Source organism: Anolis carolinensis, unplaced genomic scaffold, assembly GCF_035594765.1.
Source record: "Anolis carolinensis isolate JA03-04 unplaced genomic scaffold, rAnoCar3.1.pri scaffold_9, whole genome shotgun sequence".
Classification (NCBI taxonomy): Eukaryota; Metazoa; Chordata; class Lepidosauria; order Squamata; family Dactyloidae; genus Anolis; species Anolis carolinensis.
The window spans coordinates 22,889,755-22,917,568 of NW_026943820.1; the positions used below are offsets into that span (position 1 = coordinate 22,889,755).

Sequence of the window (27,814 nt, forward strand, 5' to 3'; positions counted from 1 at the left end):
GCCTGCCAAACAAAACATCATAGCATGCAGGATTGGTAAATGTACATGCCAGTTGTATATGGAAATAATGGTACAGTAGTCTCACTTATCCAACACTCGCTTATCCATCGTTCTGGATTATCCAATGCATTTTTGTAGTCAATGTTTTCAATACATCGTGATATTTTGGTGCTAAATTCGTAAATACAGTAATTACTACATAGCATTACTGCATATTGAACTACTTTATATAAACAATGCAGAGTTAGATATAGATCTATAATAATATACACTAATTTCACATATGCATTTTCCCCTGAAACATTTGCAAATCCCCTCTGTATGTGTGTGTGCATTTCCCCTACAATATTTCCAAGCCCTATATATAGGTAGGTGAGAATATATTCATATTTTTCCAGACATCTCTCTTTATATAGATATTAGCAGAGACTTGCAAACATATGAGGGTAAATTCATATATAAAAATAATGTGTATGTATGGCTACAGATACACAGGTACATGGATCTATATGTATAAAGGATTTGCAAAGACCTGCAAACATATGAGGGGAAATTCATATATAAAATTAATGTATATAGATACACATATAAAGGTACATAGAGATGGCAAAAGCTTACAAGGGGTTAATGCCTATATATCTGTAGGAGAGTTTAATAAATATTTCAGGGGAAAATGCTTTCATAAGATTAATGAATATATATATTTCTTCTTCCTGACTTGCAAGGGTGTCTTTCTCTTATCAAAACATTCCCTTGATTAAGAGCAAGGGAGGCTTTGCAAAAGAAAACACACTGATAAGAGAGAAGAAAGAAATAGATCACATATTGCAAGCAATAGCCCGGCAGGCTCTGTTGCTGGCCTTGACCCGATTATAAGCCAAGGGAGGCTTTTTCAGCTCATAAATAAGGGCTGAAAAACTCAGCTTATCTTCGAGTATATATGGTAATCAGGACTATCCATGCCAAATCAAGAGCGTCTCCACATTCCAAAATATAAATGCTATTTCCTAATTTATTAAACTCCAAAAACTGTTTTTGCAGGACACCCTGCAGCACATTTTGCTATAGTTTTTCAGTGAATATCTCATTGCGTCTCAACCAACTCAACATTATTTGTGGTGGCCGCAAAAATGAAGTTTCTGGAGTATAACAACTATTTTCAAAGTAAGCACCATACAATTGAACAGGAAATACCACTTTCAAACCAGGAACAGATTTTCCCCCCAAATGTTATATAATGTAAGTACTTGGTCCCAGAGCTGCTCAATTATAGAAGCTTTCAGCATGTTAATTCTTCTCAAAAGGACATTTCCAAACTGTATTCATAGCAGATCAGACCCTTGGTCCAACTTGCCCAGAAATGGTAACAGAGATCATCAAATTCTTCAGGTCCCAATATCTTTATGTCCTCATCCTGATTGGACACACAACAGGATCTTCTGCAAGCAAATAGTACATTCTCTGCTACTGACCTACAGTCCAGTGTCCTGCTTTACAAGTATTCTGTTTTCAATGTAGATGGCCAATGACAGTACAGAAACCAGTGAAGCTGGCGAAGAGGAGGAAGACCACGAAGGGGACACTGAGAACAAAGAGCGTATGCCATTCATCCAGCAATAGCTGCGAGCCATGGGAATGAAAGCCAGAAGCAGTGACAGAGCAGAAGAAGGGAAGATGACTGGGAAAATCCATTTTGTGCACCAGTGAACAAATGCTCTAGTATAGTGTGTGTTGTTTTTCTGTCTGCAGTCAGCTGAGCTATAAGCTGTTGATCATTGATGTTTTGAACTCAAGTGCCATTCCGACCCAGTACAGTATTATGACATTCCTTCATGTGTTACCCAGTTTGCTTGTGACTGTCCTATCACGCTCCTGACTAAAGCCTTATTAAGATCTGCTGTAATTTGGAGGCAGGAAAGTCCTTCTCATGCCATCTCAAAAGCAAATTGATCGAGCCTGTTTAAAAGTGGGAGTTGTTACTAGTCAGCTATGGAAAAATAAAATAAAATCAGGATTAAACAAGTGAGTCCACACATTCACTCCTCCAATGGGACTATCATTTTTCTGGGGTTGGAGATAGGAATATAGAATTTTTCAGCATTGTGCTTTTGCTGTTGTGTAATTTGGCAACAGTAGCCCCCAGTGCGATGGTGCAATGGCAATGCACATGACCTTAGAGGTGTCTATGGACAACGCCGGCTCTTCAGCTTAGAAATGGAGATAAGCACCAACCCCCAGAACCGAACATGATTAGACTTAATGTCAGGGGAAAACCTTAACCTTACCTTAATTTGGACACATCATGTATAGACACAGACCAAAGCAGGCTTGATTTCCATTCAAATTCCTTCCCTTTAAAATGCTGGGAAAGGATGGCATGAACTGCGCATTCAGACAAATCCATCTGTTTTTAAGGCATATGCAGTTCCTTATTTCAGGAGTGGAGACTTCTAGACTATAATTCCTATAATGTCTTGTTGTTGTAGTGGTTAAGGTTTAGGTCTAGAAGTTAAAGTCTAAAACATCTGAAGGGTCAAAGCTTCTCTATCCCTTATCTTATGTAATAGTTGTGATGATGCTTAGACACCCATTCTCTCCAATAAGAAATGACAATCTTCCATTCAGCTATGAGACTCTGACTTTTTTGTGTATATTTGGACCTTATAATTCCCATCAGCCACAGCAGCATAGCCAAGAGTGTGGATTTATGGAAGCTTCATCGAAAAATATCCAAATGCCCGCTCTTGCTTTAACTAGAATTAGAGTATGAACCAGCCCAACATGAAGGACATCTCTAAATGTATAAAGATGCACGTATATTTATCTGTAGAGGAACTCCCCTTGTTCATGTTTGGCCCTAGGGATGGAATGAGATGGTGGGGAGAATTCATTATTTTGAACTGCTAAGTAAGGCTGCTGATAGGACAGTCATCCATCCATCCATCCCATTCCATAATGATACTTCATCTCATAAACAAACATGCTTATTTCTCAAGAAGAAGAAAATACCTCATTTGTACTGTAATTGGAAATAGTCTAGAAAGACACTGGGAAGCCATGACTGATACAATTTTATGTATGGTAGTGGTTGGAATCCATGAATGTATTCCAAATTGATTCTGTCAAGGTGCCAACAAATCCCATTGGTGTAAATTTCAATAGTCTTAGAGAAAACCCTATAGCAAGGGTCCCCAAACTAAGGCCCGTGGGCCAGATGTGGCCCCACCCTAAACTTAAGACTTAGGGTCACCCTTAGTCTGAAATGACTTGAAGGCACAGAACCACAACAACAATCCTAATTAGCTTGTCTATCTCATCATTCAAAAGCAGACGCATGCTTCCCATTGAAATACCAATATGTTGATGTTGGTTAACATTGTTCTTCATTTTAAATATTGCATTGTTTTTCATGATCTTTTGCACTGCAAATAAGATATGTGCCGTGTGCATAGGGATTCATTCCATTTTTTTTCCAAACTAGTTTACCCTCAGTGGTCTAAGGAACCTGCTCTATAGGATAAGCTCCAACCCTGCAAGTAGTTTTACCGCAAGGAAATATAAAAGATCAAATATTCAAAAACGAAGTGCACCCAAATTATGATTCAAGGCTGTCCGCTGTCAAGCATCTCTGTTCAAACATTTAGGAGAAACGGGGGTTTGCTGATCCAGCATCCAAGCTTCAAAATGGTGCTGACCTATTTTGCCTAAGCCCCAAGTAATTCTTCCCTGAATCCAAAGCTCTTTACTATGTACTGTTCTCAATAAAAACTGTGTCATAACCCAAGGGACAAAAGCCCTAAGCCACAATGCCTTGCCCTTCCACATAGATACTGCACAGCTATGCCTCGTAAGAAGTTCAAAGATGGCATGCCTTACATATGAAAGAAAATACCTTATTTCTGTCTTGTTGAACCATTAAAATTAACATCACTTTCCCCCCAAAGGACAGTGAAGAGGGAAAATCGATTGCTAACATTTTTCTGACATAGACAAGAATGGATGAGTTTGCATTAACATGATATGCCGCCTTCAGTGATCTCATTCTGTTATTTTTCTAATTTCTTCCCATTTGTATTCTAAAACTATGTTTTATATAGTCGTGTGTGTGTGTGTATTACAGTTCTATACCTATATGTGTGTGTGTGTGTGTGTGTGTGTGTATAGAACTGTAAATCACTATACAGAAAGCTTAGTTTAAATCAGCAGAGCTACAGATGCAGACAAATTATTTTAAAGAAGAGTAATGCCATACTCGAGATCAGGGGGGAGTTCACAGCGTCTGTTGTCAAATGTTAACAGGAACAAAAGGAGCAAAATTGCATAACTTTTCACATCTCCTTACATTGCCATTGCTCATGTCAAGAAAAAAGTGCCATATTAGGCTGCATCCTTTAGTTGGCATTCAAAAAATTGAGCTTTAGAGCCATTGGGATTGCAATGAATTGCTTTAAAAAAGAATATATAGCCATTCAATTTTAATGAGGTAAACAAAAAAGGGGTTTTTTCAGGAAATAGAAACTAATAACTTTTGTGGCATCTTTCTACACTTTTTATCGTGTCAGAAGCGACTTGAGAACATACTGCAAGTCACTTCTGGTATGAGAGAATTGGCCATCTACAGAGACGTTGCCCAGGGGATGCCCGGATGTGTTACTATCCTGCTGGGAGGCTTATCTCATGTCCCCATAAGCTAGAGCTGACAGACGGGAGCTCACCCCATCTTGCGGATTCGAACCACCAACCTTCAGGTCAGCAACCCAACCTTCAGGTGAGCAGTTCAGCTGACACAACGGTTTAACCCTTTCCGCCACTGCGGCTCCTTAATTCACTACTCTACAAGGCCTTTAGCACACTATGTCAGATAGTACTCATGCCTCACCTATCTAGAACTCCCAGGATTCCATAGCATTGGGCCACGATAGTTAAAGAGGTGTTAAAATGCATTAATTTTCTAGTATTGATGCACCCCTAGACAAAGGGAGACAAGGGACTAACTGACTTTTGGAAGAAGGAGAAAAAGCAAAGACTCGAATACATAGACCGAAGAAAGAAACAGGCAAAGCAATGGGGAAGGCATACATATAACACAAATCAAAAACAAAATTAATGAATGCACTGCAAATATCCTTTTTAAAAATGGATGGAATCCTGTATCAGTTATTTAGCTAACAGTTACACATGAGTAAATATACAAGCATCACTGTTTTGTATTCACAAGCACTGCTTTGTTTTGATTGTGAGACAGCTATCGCTACAGTAGTAACTTCCACCCAAACCAACTTTACCATCAGCTCATGGAGAGAAGGAGATCCATTCTGCCAATGATTGGAATGTGGATAAATTACGTTTTCATCAGTTTTGAGGAGTCAGGCCAGTAGAGGTTAACTAGGCTGCCTCTACATTATAGAATTAATGCAGTTTGACACCATTTTAACTGCTATGATTCAATGTTGTGAAATCCTGGGAGTTGTAATTTGTTTGTTCAGGGATTTCTGTTGTGAGAAACAATTCCAGAAGGCTTTCCACCCCAAGAAAATGTCATGTTGTACCTAATCCAGTGCTTAAATTCAGGGAGGGTTTGCTACAATGAAAATTTAATCCTCATTGCAGTGAACAAGTGAGCTCAGTTTTGTGTTTAAATCATCTAAATTGACCTATGCCTAATTAACCCCAAATACCGCAATCCATAATCTCGGATTACTTTTCATGTTTTTCACTACTGTCAAGAGTTCAACATGATGCTTAGTAAGCGAAGTGATGCCATACCAAGCCCTTTGCTTCCTTCTTCCAAAATCTATTTAAAAAGGTGCCTAACACTAAAATGATGCCTTTGAGTCACATCAATTTTGTAACCAAGGAGCATGTTCTCTCCCAAAGAGATGACAAGAAAATTAAAACCTGATCATATTATATCATGCTATGAATCAGATCCACAGGAAGGATTTTTCAATCCCCATTTTTTTTAATCAAAGCAAATACAGTAGAGTCTCACTTATCCAACATAAACAGGCCAGCAGAACGTTGGATAAGCGAATATGTTGGATAATAAGGAGAGATTAAGGAGAAGCCTATTAAACATCAAATTAGGTTATGATTTTACAAATTAAGCACCAAAACATCATGTTATACAACAAATCTGGCAGAAAAAGTAGTTCAATACGCAGTAATGCTACGTAGTAATTACTGTATTTACGAATTTTGCACTAAAATATCATGATATATTGAAAACATTAACTACAAAAATGAGTTGGATAATCCAGAACGTTGGATAAGTGAGACTCTACTGTATTGAAAAACAGATGTAGTTCTCTTAATGAAACAAAAGCACTATGTAATATAAACGGAGATAGCTGCCAATGCTCCTCTCGGATTTAAATCACATATACAGAGTATGCGAAAAGTAAAGCAATTACAATTCTGGCACTGGGTTTGGTAAGACTACTCTTAAGTGAATGGCCCACCATTCCAAAGGATAGAAAGTATTTCTTCAAGATAGCTGAAAGCCTTAATCAGTGTTAATGTTATTAATGGGGCTGGAATTGTTCTCTTTGTCACTGGACCACTTTCGAATTAATGAGTTGCTTTCAACGAGGAAAAAGAAATGATTTCCCCATTTGAACAGCGAAGGCCTCTCTTGAGCATCAGCCGAAATAAATGAACCGAGACATTTGTTTTAATTGTTACTTGTTGCTTTAGAGCTTTTGTTATATTGTGCCTACCAAGCAAATGATGTTTACATAAAAATATAAATAAAATATTAAACATAGCATTAACTTTGGCTGGAGGTGCTTCATGTAGTGCAACATTCCTGGTAAACAGCAGTTCAGAGAGTGACAGTAACTTAACAGCAGAGTAGAAGTTGTTAGGCTCAAGGAAACACTGTGACAAACCGCATGTTTATACACAAAGCATCCCAAAGGAAAGAATGAAACTGACATTTATTTATCGTGTTGGAAGCAAATTGAGAATACAGTTATAATGCATAGAAAAACCACAAACAAAGTTAAAAACTTTGGCATTGTACTAAATGTCCTTTGACCAGAAGCTGGCCACTTGGAGTGCCTCTGCTGTCGCTTTGAGAAGGTCCTCCATTGTGCATGTGGAAAGGCTCAGACTGTATTTTAGTAAGTGGTCTGTGGTTTGCTCTTCTCCACACTCACATGTCATGGACTCCACTTTGTGGCCCCATTTCTTAAGGTTGGCTCTGCATCTCGTGGTGCCACAGCACAGTCTGTTCGGTGCCTTCCAAGTTGCCCAGTCTTCTGTGTGCCCAGGAGGGAGTTTCTCATCTAGTACCACTGATTAAGGTTCTGGGTTTTAACCTGCCACTTTTGGACACTTGCTTGCTGAGGTGTTCCTGTGAGTATCTCTGTAGATCTTAGGAAGCTATTTCTTAATTTAAGGCATTGGCTTGCTGACTGATATATGAACAAAGGATGGGCCGGAGATGTCAATGCCTTGGTCCTTTCATTGCAGGCTGCTACTTCCTGCCAGATGTCAGGTGATGCAATACTGGCTAAACAGTATAATTTCTCCAGTGGTGTAGGGCGTAGACATCCTGTGATAATACGGCATAGCTCATTAAGAGACATGAAGCAATTATTTTGCTGAAGTCGAGATGTGAGTCACAAAGTTGTCCACTTCATCCATAATGCTACCTTGGCCTCTATGATGGAAAAAAAGAAGGGAAGTCTACCTTGAATACCCCAAAGATCCATTTCTATAGTATGGGTAAGTTTTTTTTGTTTTTTTTTACTGATGAACGTAATAACTCATGAGTTAGTGGTGGCCAATTTGTCATCGGATGGAGGACTGTCTTCGGTGAAAAGGTAATTGTAGCTCCCTTAGTCCATTAATCCCCGAGGGATAGTCGAGATTTCTAGCGATGACGCTCCAGTTGCTGGCATTCGAGGACTCATTAGGCAAGTTAAAGTCAGATCTTGGATGCAGAGGAGAAAGACCTAATTGGGGGAAATGCCAGAAAACACATGTATTGATCAGTGCAAAATGCAGGCATCTTTTTCTCACCCTCCTTTCAAAGATCACGTTAATCAGTCTTTCCAGTAGCCTTGGAAGCTCCCTTTGTCTGTTGCCTATGTAAAGTAGGTCTTGATAAAAGGCTTCTCTCTGTCTTCGAGGAATACAACCAAAAATAGGATGCAACTGCAGAGTCTCTTTGCAGTGGTTCAATATACAGATGTGTGCTCTTTTCCTGTCCATCTGATAAATCATCTTTTCGAACAAACAAACGAAAGAAAGAAAGAAGCCATAGAGATCAAACATTCTTAAGTACTGTATATACTTAAGTATAAGCGAAGTTTTTCAGCCCCCCTTTTTTTAGGACTGAAAAAGCCCCCCTCGGCTTATAATCGGGTCAAGGTCAAGGCCAGCAACAGAGCCAACCAGGACCCTCACCTGAGTATAAGCCGAGGAGGGCTTTTTCAGTCTTAAAAAAAGGGCTGAAAAACTAGGCTTATACTAGAGTATATACAATATATATCCTCTCACCTTCCATCCACATTGCATAGTTATTTCAGTTTGACACCACTTTAACTGTCTTGGCTCCACCCTATGGAATTCTGGGATTTGTAGATCATTTTGGTACCAGAACCCAGTGACAGAGAATGATAAATAGCTCACAAAATTACAAGTCTCTGAATTCCATAGCATTGATCATGACAGTTAATGTGATGCCTAACTGCGATAATTTTGCAGTGAGGACACTGTCTCAGAGGAAGGCAATGGCAACCCCCCTTTGAATAAATCTTGTCACTAAATCCGTGGTAGTCAGGAATGACTTTTTAATCTCTTTTTCCATGTTTACTTTTCCTCTTGATACTTTTCCACTTTTCTATTGATATATTATTCTACCACTTTCAATGTATCATAAAAAAGGTAAAGGTTTCCCCTGACGTTAAGTCCAGTCGTGTCCGACTCTGGGGGTTGGTGCTCATCTCCATTTCTAAGCCAAAGAGCCAGCGTTGTCCGTAGACACCTCCAAGGTCATGTGGCCACTGGCATGACTGCATGGAGCGCCGTTACCTTCTCGCCGGAGCGGTACCTATTGATCTACTCACATTTGCAAGTTTTCGAACTGCTAGGTTGGCAGAAGCTGGGGCTAACAGCGGGCGCTCACTCCGCTCCCCGGATTTGAACCTGGGACCTTTCAGTCTGCAAGTTCAGCAGCTCAGTGCTTTAACACACTGAGCCACCAGAGGCTCCAATGTATCATACTTCACTATAAAAATAAAATAAGAATTATTCACACACAAAAAAAGGAATGACTAGAAGGCGTAACACAAATGCCTTCCTTTAATTTAAAATTCCCAGCAGGACTTATACATCTGACTAGATCCTGGCCAGACTTTTCAAACTCCATATACACACACATACACCATACAAAAGTATACACTTTCACTCCAACATTAATATTTTTCTCTTATCTTTGCTTTGCTCCAGCTGACATGGCAAGAAACTCATTTTGATGGAATCGCTGAGCAGCTTGCAAAGCAAATGATGTATGAAATGGAAAATTCCTACGCTGCAAAATGTGCAGATGTTGCCTCTGGCTGCTACCTGCTCATGCTTTGTAGCCCAAATACCATGGAAATCCAGTCAAACCAAGCTCTTTCCTAACAATATTAATACAAAAGAATTCTGAACTTATCAAACCAAGCAATATGCCTGATTATGATAGGTCTGGTATTTAGGATTTAAAAATAAAGAAAGGTTAGGCTTTCTATATGAAATATGGAGCTAGACACTTGACAAACTGCAACACAACCAGGTTCTATTTCTTTCACATGCTGCCACCTGGAGGAAGATCACAGCTACAACTGTTCTGGTTGGATTATTGCAGGGACTTGTCTAAACCAGGGGTTCCCAAACTAAGGCCCAGGGGCTGGATGACCCTCCAAGGTCATTTACCTGGCCCCTGCCCTCAGTTTTATAACATAATATTTTTATATCATTTTTAATAATATAACATATTGTATATACATATAATATTGATAATAATATTATCATGTTATACAATATAATACTAATAATAATACCATATAATAATATTATTTATATGTTATATATCTATATATATAAAAGAGTGATGGCATCACGGCGACCCACAAAACAACAAAACTACAGGCCCCCCAACCTCAAAATTTGACAACACAACCCATCATCCACGCCTCTAGGTTGATACAACAAAAAGAAAAGAAAAATAAAGTCCTAATTAGAGAGAGAGGAATAATTGCTTTTATCCCATTGCTGCCAGTTAGAAGGCTAAGCTCCTCCAACTTGGTCTCCTAGCAACCCAATAAAAAATAATAAAAAACACTAAAAATTAATACAATAAAATACCATAATAACAGAAAATAACTAAAAATAATACAAGAAAATAATAAAATATAATAAGTAAAAATATAATTTACAATAAAATTAATAAAAAATTGCAAATAACGTCAAATAAAAATTACACAACAATTTTTAACCAATACCACCACCACTTTGCCACAGCAACGCGTGGCCGGGCACAGCTAGTTACATATAATATTACAGTATAGTGGTATAGTTCAATATAGTAATATATAATACTATATTGTGCTATGCTAATAATATAATATATTGTATGTACATACAGCTGCTCTGAGTCCCCTTTGGGGTGAGAAGGGCAGGATATCAATGTAATAAATATATGTAGTAAATGAATAAATAAATAATTTTAGACTTAGGCTCGCCCAAAGTCTGAAAGGACTTGAAGGCACACAACAACAACCATCCTAATTAACTTGACTATCTCATTGGCCAGAAGCAGGCCCACACTTCCCATTGAAATCCTGATAGGTTTATGTTGGTTACAACTGTTTTCATTTTTAAATATTGTATTGTTCTTTCATTGTTGTTGTTGTTTTGCACTACAAATAAGACATGTGCAGTGTGCACAGGAATTAGTTCGGTTTTTTTCCAAATGATAATTCGGCCCCTCTACAGTCTGAAGGCTTGTGGACCAGCCTTCTGCTTTAAAAGTTTGAGGACCCCTGGTCTAAACTGATGAAAAAATCATACGCATCCCATATGTGGCACAACACTTATTCAGTCCTATTTGTTACCTCTCCTTTTCCCATTTAGACACTCCGATCTTTTCCCCTCTGGTCTTAGAAGAAAGCACAGCTTTGACACATGGACTGAAATCACTTCCATATTGGACTATTGGGGGTTTTTTTAATGAAAAAATTCCTATGCCCACTGCACTTATCTTATGTGTAGTGCAAAAAAAGAGAGAGAGAAAGAACATTACAATATTTAAAACGAATAACAATTTAAACCAACATAAACTGACCAGTATTTCAATGGGAAGTGTGGGCCTGCTTTAGCGGATGAGATAATCAAGTTAATTAGGATTGTTGTTGTTGTGTGCCTCCAAGTTGTTTCAGACTTAGGGCAACCCTAAGTCTAAAGTTTAGGGTCAGTTTGGGGATGCCTGCTCTGGAGTAACCCCTAACTTTGCCAAAAGTGGGGCAAAGTCAAAATAAAGTAAGAAAATCCACCATGTTCACCAGAAATCAGTGAATATTGTGGGAAAAGCCAGCAAAGGATTCAAGGTGAGCCTAGGATCCAGTTATGATATCAAATGTGAAGATATGTTCTTTGATGCCCTGAAAGACAGGATTAGGTGTAATGGTTTTAAGTATTTGATAATATTTAAAATGTTGAATTTCAACTCAACATTAGAAGCAGCGTCTTAACAGTAAGAGGTGTTCAGAATTGGAAGCAATTGCCAGGATCCCAATTAATCAAAAGAAACAGAGAAAAGAAAAAACATAAAAGGGATGAGATTTAGAGGTCTGGACCAAATCGGCCACACTTGGACATTGATCAGTTTCAAAGCTCATACCACACAGGCAAATCTCATTTTATTATCTCCAGGTAAAATAGGTCATGCTGAGAGGGGAGGATTTGGCCAAAGCTAATCCGGTCAACTTGATGCCTGCCAAAACATCCCAAAATAGGTTTCCTGCATTAGCAAATATGGAGTCTGGTGCCTGGAATGATCACTAAAGGCTCTCATCGGTAAAGAGAAAGATGCTTTAAAGCAAGGTGCACACTTTGGCAAGAGAGAAAAGCATGACAGGAGCTTATGCACCATGTTGCATCTATCTTTACTTCCAACACGCTGTACCACAATATTGACCCAATGTATGCTGCTCAAAATCTTACAACAAAGATGTTTATTATATAATATACGGAATGAGAAATGCCAGATGTCTAAGCTGGGCTCAGAAAGAGAGTGACAAGGGGTGATATTGCAAACAACCATTAGATTGTGGGGTACACAAAAGACGGAAGATGGAAATGTTCTGCAGAACTTTTTAGTGAATTCTAATTCCGTGTCTGATTTATGTCAGTTTATGTTCTAGCACTTTGCCCAGTGTTTAAAGGCGTTGTTTACAATTACTATTGTAGTTATATGTACCTGCTTCCAACAGAGAAGGTAAATTTATTTATTTATTTATTTACCGTATTTATATTCCGCCCTTCTCACCCCAAAGGGGACTCAGGGCAGATCACATTGTATATACATATAAAGCAAACATTCAATGCCATATACACATAGAACAAAGACAGACACAGACGCAGAGGCAATTTAACCTCCTCCTGAGGGGATGTTTGATTCCGGCCACAGGGGGAGCAGCTGCTTCATTATTCCAATGGTGCTGGATGATTTTTATGGAGTCGTAAATTAGTTAAATAAGCCTCCCCACTGTATAGGTGGTACCTTAATTTCTTACTTGATAGATGCAACTATCTTTCGGGTTGCTAGGTCAGCAATGAGCAGGGGCTATTTTTTATTTTTAATTGTCGGGTGCTCACCCCGCCATGGGCTAGCCTCGAACTCATAACCTCTTGGTCAGAGTGATTTATTTCAGCTGGCTGCTCACCAGCCTGCGCCACAGCCCGGCTGCTTTCAGAATCCCTTATCATGCATGCATAAATTGCAAATCAATGGAGTGGGGTGGTGGAAGATCAGAAAATCTGTCTTACTAGCTATCCCCTGCATGCTTTTAAAAATGTATAGAACTGGAGGTTGGGCCATCACATCTATTTTGTTAATGGGGCATGCCAGGGCCGTAGCCAGAAAAAAATTTCGGGAGGGGTTTTGAAAATTTCGGGGGGGGGGGGGGGGGGTTGAACCCCTAGCACATACCCCTCCCCGCTACAAACCTGTCAATATCTGCTTGAGATAGTGCCTGGAGGGACTCTTAATGTTTTGCATCTCATAGACTTAGCATGGGGATTTGGTTAACCAGTTAAAATTCATGAGTAAACGAGATTTTTTTTATAACTTGAAAAATTTCGGGGGGGGGGGTTGAACCCCTAAAACCACCCCCTCGCTACAGGCCTGGGGCATACTATATGATCTTTGAAAGTAATAATGTGCATTTTCTCAGACTTAGAAGGCTCAAGTTTATTGAGCAAGGCTAATATGCTCTTTTTAGCAACCACCAGTCTCTCCGGTGCCGTTACAAGGCAGCACAAGGGATGCTTTGTGGATGATCCTTGGAGAGCCAAGCCACTGCAGAAAATTGCAGCGTTCCATGTTGTTTACTTCATTCCAGAAATATAATCATAACAAGGATTTATTTTTAGCACCAAAACAGTTTGCCATGAAATTTATGTCATTTCTATCCTTATGGATCACTTTAGTGGAACTACACCAGTTTTTCTAATCATGGAATCATAGATGATACCATCATGGAATCTTAGGATTGTAAGGGACCACATGGGCGATCTGGCACTCCAGAAGGATGTTCATCCAATCCAATAATAATAGAGAAAAATAATAAATATACCATATATATTTGAGCATAAGTCAACCTGAATATAAGCCCACCAGGACCCTCACCCGAGTATAAGCCGAGGAGGTTTTTTCAGTCCTAAAAAAGGGCTGAAAAACTAGGCTTATACTCGAGTATATATAGTAAGTACAGTACAAGAATCACAGGTTCATGGCCCTGCCGTGTCACTTTCCAGAAGATCAAGTGAGACACAGATGCATTGAAGGCAAAATCAGAGGCTTTGTCCTCAATGGCCAAAGATGATGTCAACGGAGATGGAACTCCATACTGCAATGGCAAATACATAGGCAGATTTCTTGCATTTTGGCAGCTATTCGAAGCTACCATGCTAGATTCTGATTGGTCCAGAAAGTGTCCGGCTAGGATCCATTCCCTGGTTGATTCAGAGACCCATCTGACACAATCGCTGGCCGATCCCCACTATGGCAGGAAACTTTAATAAATGGTCATTGGATTATTTTGAAGATTGTATCCATTTACTGATCCACACAGGAATGAGGAGCTATCAAAAAGGAATGGATTGGGACAAGCGATAGACTGAAATGAGTTTTGATGTCTCACCTTTGTTCAATACAATGGTTCCAGAAAGTGGCTTGTTGTGGAAACAAGAATTGGTGATAAAGCTTCAGGTGGGACACCTTTTCCCCATGATAATAACTCTTCCAGAAGTGAATTTCCCTTCCAAGGGGTAGATTTCTGTCTCTTCCTGTTGTCTCACCCCCATTCTTAACTATGATTTGTTTGTAAGTTGGATGTTTATAATTCAGAAACTGCCTGTATAGGACAAATGGAGAAGACAATGTGAGCTCACTGTATGTTCCAACGGAGTTGCGGATCATAATTCATAATTGTGGATTTGGTTTTCAATAACAGCTTGCCATTGCTTTCCTCTGATGGTTACGATAATGTGACTTGCCAAAGGTCACCCAATGGGTTTTCATGGCCAAGCAGTACTTTCAACCCTGGTTTTCTACAATCTGAGTCCAATACTCAAACAATGGCATCACTGGCATTTTTCTGTTGGGAAAACTATAGACCAGCCCTTATAAACATAACCATTCCCATGAGCATATGAATCTGTATTATAAATGTTACACACAAAGAAGCACAGAACTCTATAGGAATTTCATCCGAGTACTTATATTTCACATTGGATTGTGCGCCTGAAACATTTGGTTGGTTAGAACTAACAGGAAATACAAGTCTGGAAGATTTTTTAAAAGCCCAGAGAACAAGAGAGCACCTTGTGATGAAGCCTGCTGAAGGAGTTCATTCAGTACATAAACAAGGTGCGTAGCCAATTTTTTCACTACACTTTGGTCTCACTACACATCTCGGCCAATGAGAGAGCGCCCCTGCCTTCACTTCAACACTGTCAGTTCTACCAGGATGTGGTTCTATGAAGCACTCACCAGCTAGTCTTGAAGAACGCTTACTCACACTCCGAAGAAAGCTATGGCACAAAAAGGATGTCTGATTCTCCTTTTTGTGGCTATACTTTTGCTGGATCAGATCGTTGGCCAGTCTTCCAAAGCTAGAAAACACAGTAAAAGGAGGGTGAAAGGTAAGCAATGAGCAAAGATGTTACAACTACTGATTTTCTTTTTAAACTAATATGTGATATGGTATTTGATTATATCCAAGACAAACTTATTTGCTACAAGTATTTATTTTTTGGTACATTGCTTCCTCTGAGTTGGATAATTCTGTTTGTTTTTAAATTGGATTTATATCTCAGTTCTTCTTCATTGTGGAAGGCAAATTGGTATACAGTACAGAGTTCCTGGATGCTAAGACTTACTCAGCTCCAGCAGTGTTACTGTGTGCATTTTTCATATACAGTAGAGTCTCACTTATCCAACACTCGCTTATCCAACGTTCTGGATTATCCAACGCATTTTTGTAGTCAATGTTTTCAATACATCGTGATATTTTGGGTCTAAATTTGTAAATACAGTAATTACTATGTAGCATTAATGTGTAATGAACTACTTTTTCTGTCAAATTTGTTGTATAACATGATGTTTTGGTACTTAATTTGTAAAATCATAACCTATTTTGATGTTTAATAGGCTTTTTCTTAATCTCTCCTTATTATCCAATATATTTGCTTATCCAACGTTCTGCCGGCCCGTTTATGTTGGATAAGTGAGACTCTACTGTAGTTTTAGAAAATAATTTCCCATAAGAACATTTCCCAATAAAAAAACAATCACGGTAGGCACAGTGTGTTAAAGCGCTGAGCTGCAGAACTTGCGGACCAAAAGGTCCCAGGTTCAAATCTCGGGAGCGGAATGAGCGCCCGCTGTTAGCCCCAGCTCCTGCCAACCTAGCAGTTCGAAAACATGCAAATGTGAGTAGAATAATAGGTACTGATGGCGGGAAGGTAACAGCGCTCCATGCAGTCATGCCGGTCACATGACCTGGAGATGTCTATGGACAACGTTGGCTCTTCGGCTTAGAAATTGAGATGAGCACCAACCCCTAGAGTTGGTCACAACTCGACTTAACGTCAGGGGAAAACCTTTACCTTTTTACTAGGATTCTTACTCTCAGATTATCATTGTGGTGTGTACTGATTTGCTCTAAAAATCCTTCAGCAACATTCCAGAAAGTTTCAAAATAAGTAAATTTGCCCTCCAGAAGTTTTTGAACTACTATCAATCTTTGCAGCATATTGGGGCACCATTACATCATGTGCTTTCATGTGGAAAACGAATGAATTAACTTCTTTAGACTTTCCAATTCATTACTTGGCTGCTCAGAAATAAGTTGGTCTCCCCAAATTAAGTGGCAGTTGCCCCATTGGATGAATCAATTGGAGTTACCCAAACAGCGAAACTACACACCCAAAACCCACAAAACCTGACCACAAAAAACATGGTCATCCCCGTTCATCAAAAAAACACGAAAAATAAAGTCCTACTTAGAGGGAGAGGATTAATTGTTTCTTTCCCATTGCTGCCAGTTAGAAGGCTAAACTCCGCCCAGTTGTCTCCTAGCAACCCACTCAGCCATTTAATGGCGCCCAGGGCCGCTTCAATCAGGCCTCTTCCACACTGCCTATAAAATACAGATTATCTGATTTTAACTGGATTATATGGCAGTGTAGACTCAAGGCCTTTCCACACAGCTATATTACCCATTTATAATCTTATATTATCTGCTTTAAACTGGATTATCTTTAGTCCATACTGCCATATAATCCACTTTAATGTGCATTTTATACAGCTGTGTCTTTCTGAAACTTGGGATTAGTGATGCCCTGGTTATGTTGTATCATTGAAAACAGAAATTCAAGGAGATCGCTCTTGTAGTTTAAAATAATATATTGTTCATAGAAACTTTTTAAAATCTCAACCATCAGTAGACGTGTGAAACATTCTGAAACTTGGGGGGAGGGGTAACGGTGGTAAATGCGTTCTACAATTGTAGGAAGTTTCATCCCAATAGCTCTAAAAATGAGGGAGAAAAGAGCGCCGGAAGCTTCCCCACTTGTACAATTACATAACAAAAAAGTAACGAAAATGTTGTTATGTCATTTCAGTTACAATAAAAAACCCTTGCTATTTTGCCGCTGCGTCCCTTCCCCCAATTTAGTAATTAATATTGAAATTTTTTTTTCACTGATCGCACAGGCCTAGTAGACATACTAATATATTGTCAACATTTACTTATTTAAGAAAAAAATGGTGACCTAAAGACTCAAATTGACAAGCTTTGGCAAGAGGTAAACTCCTTGAAAGAAATGCAAGCACTACAGACAGGTAAGTCTGGGTTTTTAAATAATTTATTCCTACAAGAAAAGGAAGTTATAAATGAAAATGCCATTTTTCTGTTGCCCAGTATAGCAGTGGTTAGAAGACTATTTGTAAAGAAGAACTAATGGCTGTAATGGTGGATAAACTGGGGCAATGTTATCACATGATAATGTTGAGCTAAACAGATACTGTGGACTGTTTAAAAGATAAATGAATATGTCTTGGAAGAAATCATACCTGACTCTCACTTTAGTGAAAATCACAAAACTAAGGTCATTAAATTTGGGAAATGCCATGTAGAGACCTGTCTCTCTGGTAAAGGTAATGTAAAAGTGGGTAGCGTAGAAGACCCAATTAATAACGAATAGATGTCCCAAATAATAAAAGATAACTGCTACCGATTAGTGGAAATGCAGCCACCACTGTGTGGAGACACCTTTAGATTATGAAAGTGCTCAACCACCCAATAGCTCGGTGTTAAAATGGTAGTTCAATTGTGCTGAGGGAGTCTATAGATGACAGAGGCTTTGATGTAAAAAGAACAATATCAAGTTAATTCAGGCACAAGCTTGGTGGTTACAAAAGATGTTTCACTTAGAGGTATTCTTATTAACAGTTACAATACTAGAATGAGATGAATCAAACTCTCTAAAGTATCACTTCTTTTACTTAAAGTAGTTAAAACTTCTTCCTCTGCTCCTTTCTAAACTGTTACTTCAATGGATCTCTGTGAGTCCAGCTGGGATTGGTTCCCAAAGTCTGAAACTTGGACTATCCAGTGACTTCAAACCACAGTCACCCCTGTGATATACTATCACAGATTCTCTGTGCCTTTCTAGGACAAAGACTAAATTAAATAAGTCACCAAATTTATTTGAAACCGACTCAAAATGAACAATTGAGTCTCCTTGTTCCCATCAACCTGGAGTCAATCTTCCCTGTGCCTCATCAGAGCACAGACTGAGGCTTCACTTTTAAAAACCTCTTCACTTCTCCTCCCCTCGGCAGATGGCTCTGCCCACATCTCCATAGCAACTGCCTCAGAGAAGAGCCACTAAATGGCTGCCGCCGTCTCACACCTACCCAACCAATCCACAAGCACATAGTTAAACACAACAAACATGAATACAAAACTCATACTTTATTACAGGTAATAATACTCAGGAAAGGGGAAGACAGTAGGAAAAGAAGAAGGCTGTGTTTTACAGGTGGATTGATTCAGTGAAGAACGTCATGGTTGTCCTGAAATTGCAGAACCTGTTTAAAGCAGTTGATGTTTATGGATGTCAGAAATCACTTGTTCATAGAATCACAAGTTTAAGTTAACTTAATGGCAGCACAATGGCACAGCGGGTAAATCAGAAGATTGCTGATCAGAAGATCGGTGCTTTGAATCCACAGGACGGGGTGAGCTCCTGTCATTAGCCCCAGCTTCTGCCAATAGAGCAGTTCGAAAAAAAGCAAATGTGTGTAGATCAATAGGTACTGCTTCAGCGGGAAGGTAGTGGCGCTCCATGCAGTCATGCCGGCCACATAACCTAGGAGGCATCTATGGACAACATAGGCTTTTCGGATTAGAAATGGAGATTAGCACCGTCCCCGAAAGTCGGAGTCGACTAGACTTAATGTCAAGGGGAAACCTTTACCTAATGGCAAATACAGTAGAGTCTCACTTATCCAAGTCTCTGGATAATCCAAGCCATTTTTGTAGTCAATGTTTTCAATATATCATGATATTTTGGTGTTACATTCATAAATACAGTAATTACAACATAACATTACTGCGTATTGAACTACTTTTTCTGTCAAATGTGTTGTATAACATGAAGTTTTGGTGCTTAATTAGTAAAATCATAACCTAATTTGTTGTTTAATAGTCTTTTCCTTAATCCCTCCTTATTATCCAAGTTGTTTGCTTACCCAAGCTTCTGCCGGCCCATTTAGCTTGGATAAGTGAGACTCTACTGTAACAAAGGATGCTGGCTGAGCAATTCTGGAAGCAGTAATCCAAACGGCAATATTGCCAAGTTCTGTTTCCATTTAAATATACATATATCTAATACTGTTTTGAACTCTGATACGTAACACTGTTTAACTCTATTTTTAAATGGTTTTTAATGCCTCAACTTATGTTTTTCATATTCTTTACTGTTTGATATGTATGTTGATGTTTACATCGATTTAAACCAGGCAGGTTTAAATATTATTACTGCATTTTAGTAACAATCTAGTGCAAAGCACAGTGGGTCAATTTTTGGAATACAAGATAAGGGAATTCTGAGAGTTGAAGCCCAAAAGTAACCTGCCCAAGCTTGTTTGGATCACATTTGGAACAGCACTTTAAAATACCTTATGCAATATTTGTTTGCTAAGCATTGGGTTGACCTCATGCACACCTAGCTTTACTTTGGCACTTTATAGCTCAAAGTAATGAAAAGGCCTTCATATCCCCATCTGTGGTCCAAAGCCAAGTATACACCTATTTCCGGAGAGTTCAGACCTGCCTGTTGTCAATATAAACATCCATTTTTCCTTGCTGGGTGTCTTGAAATCAGTGTGGCGAGGCAGAAGGGGCTGAGTTTTTTTCCAAGTGGAAATATGGTAGTACAAATAACAGTCCCCTAGTAATTTTTAGCTTCGCACCTCCTCCACCCCTTCTCCTGGAATTCCCAAAACAAAACAGCTGAAAAAAATCACAGGCCAAATAATAATAATAATAATAATAATAATAATAATAATAATAATAATAATAATAATGTTTATTTATATCCCACTTTAACTCCCCAAAGAGGACTCAAAGCAGTTTGACATAAAATTATTAGCACAGAATTTAAAATATACAAATATACAAAAATTAAAACAGAATTAAACACAAACAGCAGTAAAAAAAAATTGTTAAATCCATCAAAACATGTTTTAGTTAAAACCACAGCACCCCTGAGTAGATCTTAAACACCTTCTTCATTAAAAGCCTGTCTGGATAAAAAGGTTTTATTCCAAATGGAATGTCTAAACTGAAAGAAAAACTAAACAGTACAGGCAGTCCCCGAGTTACAAACCTCCGACTTACAAATGACCCACAGTTAAGAAGGGGGTTGAAACAACAGGAAGCGAGAGAAATCTACCTCTAGAAGGAAAATTCACTCCTGGGAGAGTTTTTATCATGGAGAAAAGGGGTCTCAATTGAAGCTTTCTCACTAATCCTTATTTCCACAACAAGCATTTTTTTTTCTAAATCCAATTTTCACAGGGACAGAGGGTGAGGTGAAATCTTCTAAACAGGGACACAGACAGCAAAACAAACACCACAGGGGTGTTAACCCTTCCCTATGCTATCCAAAGAATGAAAACACACACACACATCTGGAGTTACACTATAAAAATGTATCTGTTCTGTCTTACATACAAATTCAACTTAAGAACAAACCTACAGAACCTATCTTGTTCACAACATGGGGACTACCTCTATAGGAGAGGGCACAACTTCATAGGAGAATCAAAATTCTGGGGAAAATATTATATTACTATTGGATAAACACAGATGTCTATTCTAAACAATGTAATGAGCTATACAAAACACAATAATGGTTCAAAACATAAGTAGTACACAATATGTATATTAGAGCATCATATACATATTACATTCACAGAATTAATGCTCAATCCTATGGTATATAACCCAAAAGTATCTTACTCAGTATTATAAATCAAACAAGAGGATATAAGTCTCTGGAGTCCTAAAAGGATTTGATTGGCTTAAAGGCAAACCGACTCAGAGTCTCTGCAGTTCTGGAATCCTTCCTGGAAGGATCCTGGAACCTAACCCCAGTGATAAGTGAGGGAACACTGTATTCCTAATACACGATATTTACTTAGATTTCATTCCAGTCAGCTACATACATACCTAGTTTCATGTTTAAAGCATTTCTGCTCACCTCTTTAACTTGTAGTTGTACTTATAAATTTCAGCAATGAGCATTTCAGGTTTATCCAGTAGGCTTGTGCATTTCGGGTGAATCACTTTCCATTTCTGCTTGCCAGATACCGGAAGCCTCCCAATATTCAGTTTTCAGCACCTCCCAAAAATGGATGTGCTGTCGAATTGGCATTTTCATTCTGCATCCGGAAAAAAAAGAAGAATCTTTTCGACTGATTGACGACAATGGGGAACTTACAAGGCTCCCCTTTCCCCTGGGAGCTTTTCCTTTCCCTAAATGCATGCGCACCCCATCTACCGTCTCTCAGATCCCCAACTCCCAGTCAGTCCCACTAAATAAAAAGAATCAGGAAAATAAAGGAAAATAAAAAAGATTCTACTGTGGTGCCGAATACGGGAGGAGGAGCTGAGACTGGCTCCCACTTGTTTTCATACCGGGAGGGACCTTATTGTTACGGGCTCCCGGAGGTACCAAAGGAAACTGAATCCATGCACAACTCTATTGTCCAGCCCTTTCCATTTTTAGGACAAGAGTCATGATTTGCATTTTTCTGGATCCTATTACATTCTACTCTACTCCCACAGCTGTATAAAATATACTTTGTACGAGAGACTTAATACTACTTGGTACTACATCTGAAAAGAGTATGCTAATATTTATAAACATTTCTGCAAAAAAATTAAAAATTAGTCTGAAAGGTGCTGCCATGTTTTTTCCCCTCATCCTTCCTCTAGTCTGTAAAGAGTTAATGACTGAGAAGCTGTATTGACCTTGATGTGTCTGGGGAGTATCCAGACTCAAGTGTGTTTGTACATTACTGATTGCATCAGTTGAGATCTTGCTCTGTTCTGAATTTGTGTCTGCCTAGAGTGAAAGCAAAGCCTGTGTTCGTCTGCAATTCTGTTTTGTTTTGTAAAGTAAAGTTTTGTATATACTTTTTAACATCGTTTCTGACGTTTCTTTGTTCTGCGCTCCATTGACAACATACAACTGCTGCTACGCTGCGAATTACTCTGACAATTCCTGTGTTTGGTCTTTGTTGGAAACTGGTCTTCAGACTATGAGCATCCAATATCACAATCCCCTTCATTCTAAACCCTATCATAGGCAATGACAGATCCAGTTTTGAGTAATGGTAAGAACTGAAGCAAAATGTAACTGTGTCCATCCTCTTCCATTCACAGTCTGTCTTCGTGGAACAAAGGTGCATAAGAAATGTTACTTGGCATCTGATGGTGCCAAACATTTTCATGAAGCAAATGAAGACTGCATAGCCAAGGGAGGGACTCTTGCCATCCCTAGAAGTGGTGATGAAACTAATGCCCTTCGAGATTACACCAAGAAGAGTTTGCCAAATGTGGGAGATTTTTGGCTGGGTGTCACAGATATGGTAAATGAGGGGAAATTTGTTGATGTCAACGGAATGGTACTCAACTACTTCAACTGGGACCGATCACAACCCAATGGAGGGAAACGGGAAAACTGTGTCTCGTTCTCCCACTCAGCTCAAGGAAAATGGGTCGATGAAGTCTGCCGTACTGTCAAACGATATGTGTGTGAATTTCTTATCCCATAAGCTCATTTGCTACTTGTAGACAGCTTCCTACCTTCCTCTGGGAAGACACAATGTCTGGCATTCTGTTAATGATGTACACCAGTATAACAGCAGCATATGTATTTTCTTTCTTTTTTTGTCATTGAAAAGGAAAACATCCAGCATTCTCCAGGGTTTATCAGCCTCCAACATACCCTCAATATGAACATTCAGTGACCAGGGAAGGTGGCTAGTGGCTTAGCAGGCAAAATGGTAAACAGGTGCTGTGGATGCCAGAACTGGCAGGTAGACGTTATATAGAATTTTAGAAATCTCTTTGGAAAACTATAAGCCTTCATTCAGAAATCAAATTTATAAACCATATTTATACATTTTGCTTCAACCATCTGCATTCTGATTAGTCCGTGTCCTTCCATGTCCTTATCAAATCTTTGCATACAAGCCAAATGCATCCAGGTAAATAAGTCCATAGTTCCTTGGTCCTTCCAGTTTCACGATTTCCTTTATCTACTCCCATCTTGCCTAATCAGGATCTATGTCTTTATCTCTCCTAAATTCAGGTCAGTCTCACCTTAGCCAAGACTTTCAATCTGTTCACTGACAAAGACCCACTCTACTAGAAATTCCAAACTCTTAATTGTTCTTCTCATGGTCCTACTCACTGCAATTATAGGGAAATTTGTCAATAACCAATTTATTTATTTCGTGTCAAAAGCATTGTACAACAAATACATTTCAAATAATGGAAATTAAAAAGAAGAAGAAGAAGAAGAAGAAATCACAAGCAACTAAATAGTTTTGGACCAAAAGCGGGCAACAGCAACCGCATTGTCTGTAGCTTTAAACAACTCCTCCTCCGTGCATGAGGCAGGGCATTGTGGGCAAGCATACATATGCTGAGTTGTTTGTTCAGCTCCACAGTCACACAAGGTGGAGGAGTCAATGATGGCTGAGGTATACAGTAGAGTCTCACTTATCCAACGTTCTGGATTATCCAACACATTTTTGTAGTCAATGTTTTCAATTCATCGTGATATTTTGGTGCTAAATTCATAAATACAGTAATTACTACATAGCATTACTGCGAATTGAACTACTTTTTCTGTCAAATTTGTTGTATAACATGATGTTTTGGTGGTTAATTTGTAAAATCATAACCTAATTTGAGTTTAATAGGCTTTTCCTTAATCCCTCCTTATTATCCAACATAATCGCTTATCCAACGTTCTGCCAGCCCGTTTATGTTGGATAAGTGAGACTCTACTGTACTTGAATACTATGCAACCCAATTACATTATTCTTAGTTGAATGCAAATTTCACCAGTTTCAATCCAAATAAGATTGAAATTGTTATCTGCTTTTGGGCTTCATTTCTAATCTCACAGAATTTTTTTCTGAAACAGCCACAATACAGGCATTGAACATGACTGTCTGGAATGTAAGTATCATTCTGAATGCTCATCCGTGGCTTTTAACAGAATCATAGCATTGAAAGGGTCCTTTTACGCCCCATATCGAGCACTTGGCTCGATGCAGGAAATGAAGAATTACCTGTCCAACTTCTTCTTGATGACTTTCAACGACCCCATATTAATACTTGGTATGGAATAGTCACCATGTTCTTCAGTTACAGTGGAATCCTACCTTCAAGTACATAGCTGTATGGTAGGCTGTTAGGAATTGTGGGAATTCGAAATACCTGGAAGGCCAACGTTTGCCTATGCTGGCTCTAGCTAATCCTTGCTGTTGACTTAAATTGCAAGTTCTTATGAACCTTTTCCCATAAAGTATACATTTCTTCGATTAATTTATTCCCCTTCAATTGTAAATAATGATGCGTCCAAAGTACCATAGGATGCAAAACGATCAATGCTCAGTTTTGAGCAAGAGTCACCTCACTTACATTGGCAATGAAGCAGCTAAACTAGAGTGTGTTGTGGTATTTGTTGTATTTGATCAAAGATGGTATCCCTGTTACACAAAGGATAGTCCTAACCCTGATGTTATACTGGACTGCAAGAAGGAATGAATTATGAGGGATGTGTGTATTTGATGTGTGTATCTAAGCACCAGGCCTCTAAATGGCAAGTCTCCCTGAATATCAGGATGCAAACAATTAAGATAAATGTTATTATTTATTGCTACTTTTCTTACCCAAACTCACATTTTAGCAATAAATTATACAATTTCATTATAGAGCAAACACTGCTGCTACAGTAGAGTCTCATTTATCCAAGCTAAACGGGCCGGCAGAAGCTTGGATAAGCGAAAGGTTAAGATTTAACAAATTAAGCACCAAAACATCATGTTATACAACAAATTTGACAGAAAAAGTAGTGCAATACACAGTAATGTTATGTTGTAATTACTGTATTTACGAATTTAGCACCAAAATATCACGATGTATTGAAAACATTGACTATAAAAATGGCTTGGATAATCCAGAAGCTTGGATAAGCGAGGCTTGGATAAGTGAGACTCTACTGTATATTGCTGGCATTATTGCTAAAACTCCTTTACTTCACTGTCCCTATGGAAACAATAGTTGAAGATGCCTTTCATAGAACCATAGCCTTGAAAGAGACCATAAGAGCCATCTAGTCTAATCCTCTGCTATGCTTGTTGGATGTTTAAACTGTACATTGTTCAATAATATAGTATCTGTCTGCTATCAACATATAGTGATGGGATGTGGGTTTTACATCAAAACATTTGTAAATCCTTTTCTCTCTGCAAACTTTACACATTTTAATAAAGGTATTTTTAAAAGCACAAGTAAATGTCTCAGTGTTGCTGTAGCAGTTTTGTTACCAAAATCAGCTGTCAGGAGGCAGTGTAGGCCCATTACCTGGATGCCATGCTACTTTGAAAGCCAGGAAAAAAACATGACAGGCTTCCTCCCTCCTATCTTTCCACGGGAAAGTTAAGACCTGGTTGTGGGACCAGGCTTTTGAGCAATAACAGCAGCATTAATCACTACCACGCTTTTTAGAACTTAATGACAGACCCAGTTTTTAGACTCGAAATGTGTCAATTGTATATCTATATGTATATTTTTGTGGATGTTTAATGCAGGGGTCCCCAAACTAAGGCCCGGGGGCCGAATGCGGCCCTCTAAGGTCATTTACCTGGCCCCCGCCCTCAGTTTTATAATATAATATTTTTATATCAGTTTTAATAATATAATATATTGTATATACATATAATATTGATAATAATCTTATGTTATACAATATAACACTAATAGTAATACCATATAATAATATTAATTATTAATTACATATTATATAATAGTATAGTGGTATAGTTCAATATAGTAATATATAATGCTAATATTGTGCTATGCTAATAATATAATATATTGTATGTACATACAGCTGCTCTGAGTCCCCTTTGGGGTGAGAAGGGTGCGATATAAATGTAGTAAATAAATGCAGTAAATAAATAAATAATTTTAGACTTAGGCTCCGCCAAAGTCTGACATGACTTGAAGGCACACAACAACAACAACAACAACAATCCTAATTAACTTGACTATCTCATTGGCCAGTGGCAGACCCACACTTTCCATTGAAATCCTAATAGGTTTATATTGGTTAAAATTGTTTTCATTTTTAAATATGTATTGTTCTTTCATTGTTGTTGTTGTACTACAAATAAGACATGTGCAGTATGCATAGGAATTTGTTTGTATTTTTTTTTCAAATGATAATTCGGCCCCTCAACAGTCTGAAGGATTGTGGACTTGCCCGCTGCTTTAAAAGTTTGAGGACCCCTGGTTTAATGTATTTGATTTTAATCGATTGAATGAACTGTATTATTTTTATATATGTGTTTGATTGTAAGCCGCCCCGAGTCCCCTATTGGGTGAGAAGGGCGGGATACAAGTACAGTGGAGTCTCGCTTATCCAACACAAACGGGCCGGCAGAACGTTGGATAAGCGAATATGTTGGATAATAAGGAAGGATTAAGGAAATGCCTATTAAACAACAAATTACAATATGATTTTACAAATTAAGCATCAAAAACATCATGTTTTACAACAAATCGACAGAAAAAAGCAGTTCAGTACATGGTAATGTTATGTAGCAAGTACTTTATTTATGAATTTAGCACCAAAACATTGCAACATACTGTACTTATGGTAGCAACATTGTCGAAAATTAAATCCATAAAAAGTTCAATCCTTGCTGCCTAGAGCAGGGGTCCCCAAACTTTTTAAACGGGGGGGCCAGTTCACAATCCTTTGGACCGTTGGAGGGCCGGACTATAGTTGGCCACTGAGCAATAAATAATAATAATAATAATAATAATAATAATAAAATTGCACAGACAGACTACAAACAGAGGCACAACAATGTGGCCCAAATGATTCATTGGAACTTATGCCTCAAGTACCACCTCCCAGCAGCAAAGAACTGGTGGGATCACAAACCTGCAAAAGTATTGGAAAATGAGCACGCAAAGATACTGTGGGACTTCCGAATTCAGACTGACAAAGTTCTGGAACACAACACACCAGACATCACAGTTGTGGAGAAGAAAAAGGTTTGGATCATTGATGTCGCCATCCCAGGTGACAGTCGCATTGACGAAAAACAACAGGAAAAACTCAGCCGCTATCAGGACCTCAAGATTGAACTTCAAAGACTCTGGCAGAAACCAGTGCAGGTGGTCCCGGTGGTGATGGGCACACTGGGTGC

General features: G+C 38.6%; 2 protein-coding genes and 1 long non-coding RNA gene across 4 annotated transcripts in view; 2 read left to right on the forward strand and 1 right to left on the reverse strand.

Annotated features, from left to right (window-relative positions):
- Positions 1 to 6,773, forward strand: part of vat1l (vesicle amine transport 1 like) — a 36,415-nt gene extending 29,642 nt beyond the window's left edge. The window contains exon 9 of the mRNA XM_062961574.1: positions 1,519 to 6,773. Within this exon, the coding sequence (XP_062817644.1) occupies positions 1,519 to 1,620 (102 nt within the window). The 3' untranslated portion in view covers positions 1,621 to 6,773. The remainder of the gene's footprint in view (positions 1 to 1,518) is intronic.
- Positions 6,774 to 6,894: 121 nt separating this feature from the next.
- clec3a (C-type lectin domain family 3 member A) lies at positions 6,895 to 23,265 on the forward strand. Of its 2 annotated transcripts, none has more exons than XM_062961580.1 (3): positions 6,895 to 7,731; positions 17,540 to 17,623; positions 22,740 to 23,265. In XM_062961580.1, the coding sequence occupies exons 1-3, from the start codon at positions 7,728 to 7,730 to the stop codon at positions 23,129 to 23,131; spliced, it is 480 nt and encodes a 159-aa protein (XP_062817650.1). In that variant the 5' UTR covers positions 6,895 to 7,727; the 3' UTR covers positions 23,132 to 23,265. The 2 variants fall into 2 exon arrangements, with proteins under 2 accessions (XP_062817650.1, XP_003227106.1); XM_003227058.4 differs by lacking the exon at positions 6,895 to 7,731 and adding an exon at positions 15,290 to 15,420.
- LOC134293581 (uncharacterized) lies at positions 14,504 to 22,742 on the reverse strand. The gene is made up of 3 exons (XR_010000534.1): positions 21,553 to 22,742; positions 15,269 to 15,390; positions 14,504 to 14,630 (listed from the first exon to the last, which is right to left on the reverse strand). It is a non-coding gene; the product is annotated as an uncharacterized LOC134293581 (long non-coding RNA).
- Positions 23,266 to 27,814: the final 4,549 nt, after the last annotated feature.

Bases quoted from the DNA above. Each gene is read 5' to 3' on its own strand.
- clec3a (XM_003227058.4), top strand. From the start codon at position 15,312: ATGGCACAAAAAGGATGTCTGATTCTCCTTTTTGTGGCTATACTTTTG. The intron at 15,421-17,539 runs GTAAGCAATGAG...TACTTATTTAAG, and splicing joins CAGTAAAAGGAGGGTGAAAG to AAAAAAATGGTGACCTAAAG. The intron at 17,624-22,739 runs GTAAGTCTGGGT...TTCCATTCACAG, and splicing joins AATGCAAGCACTACAGACAG to TCTGTCTTCGTGGAACAAAG.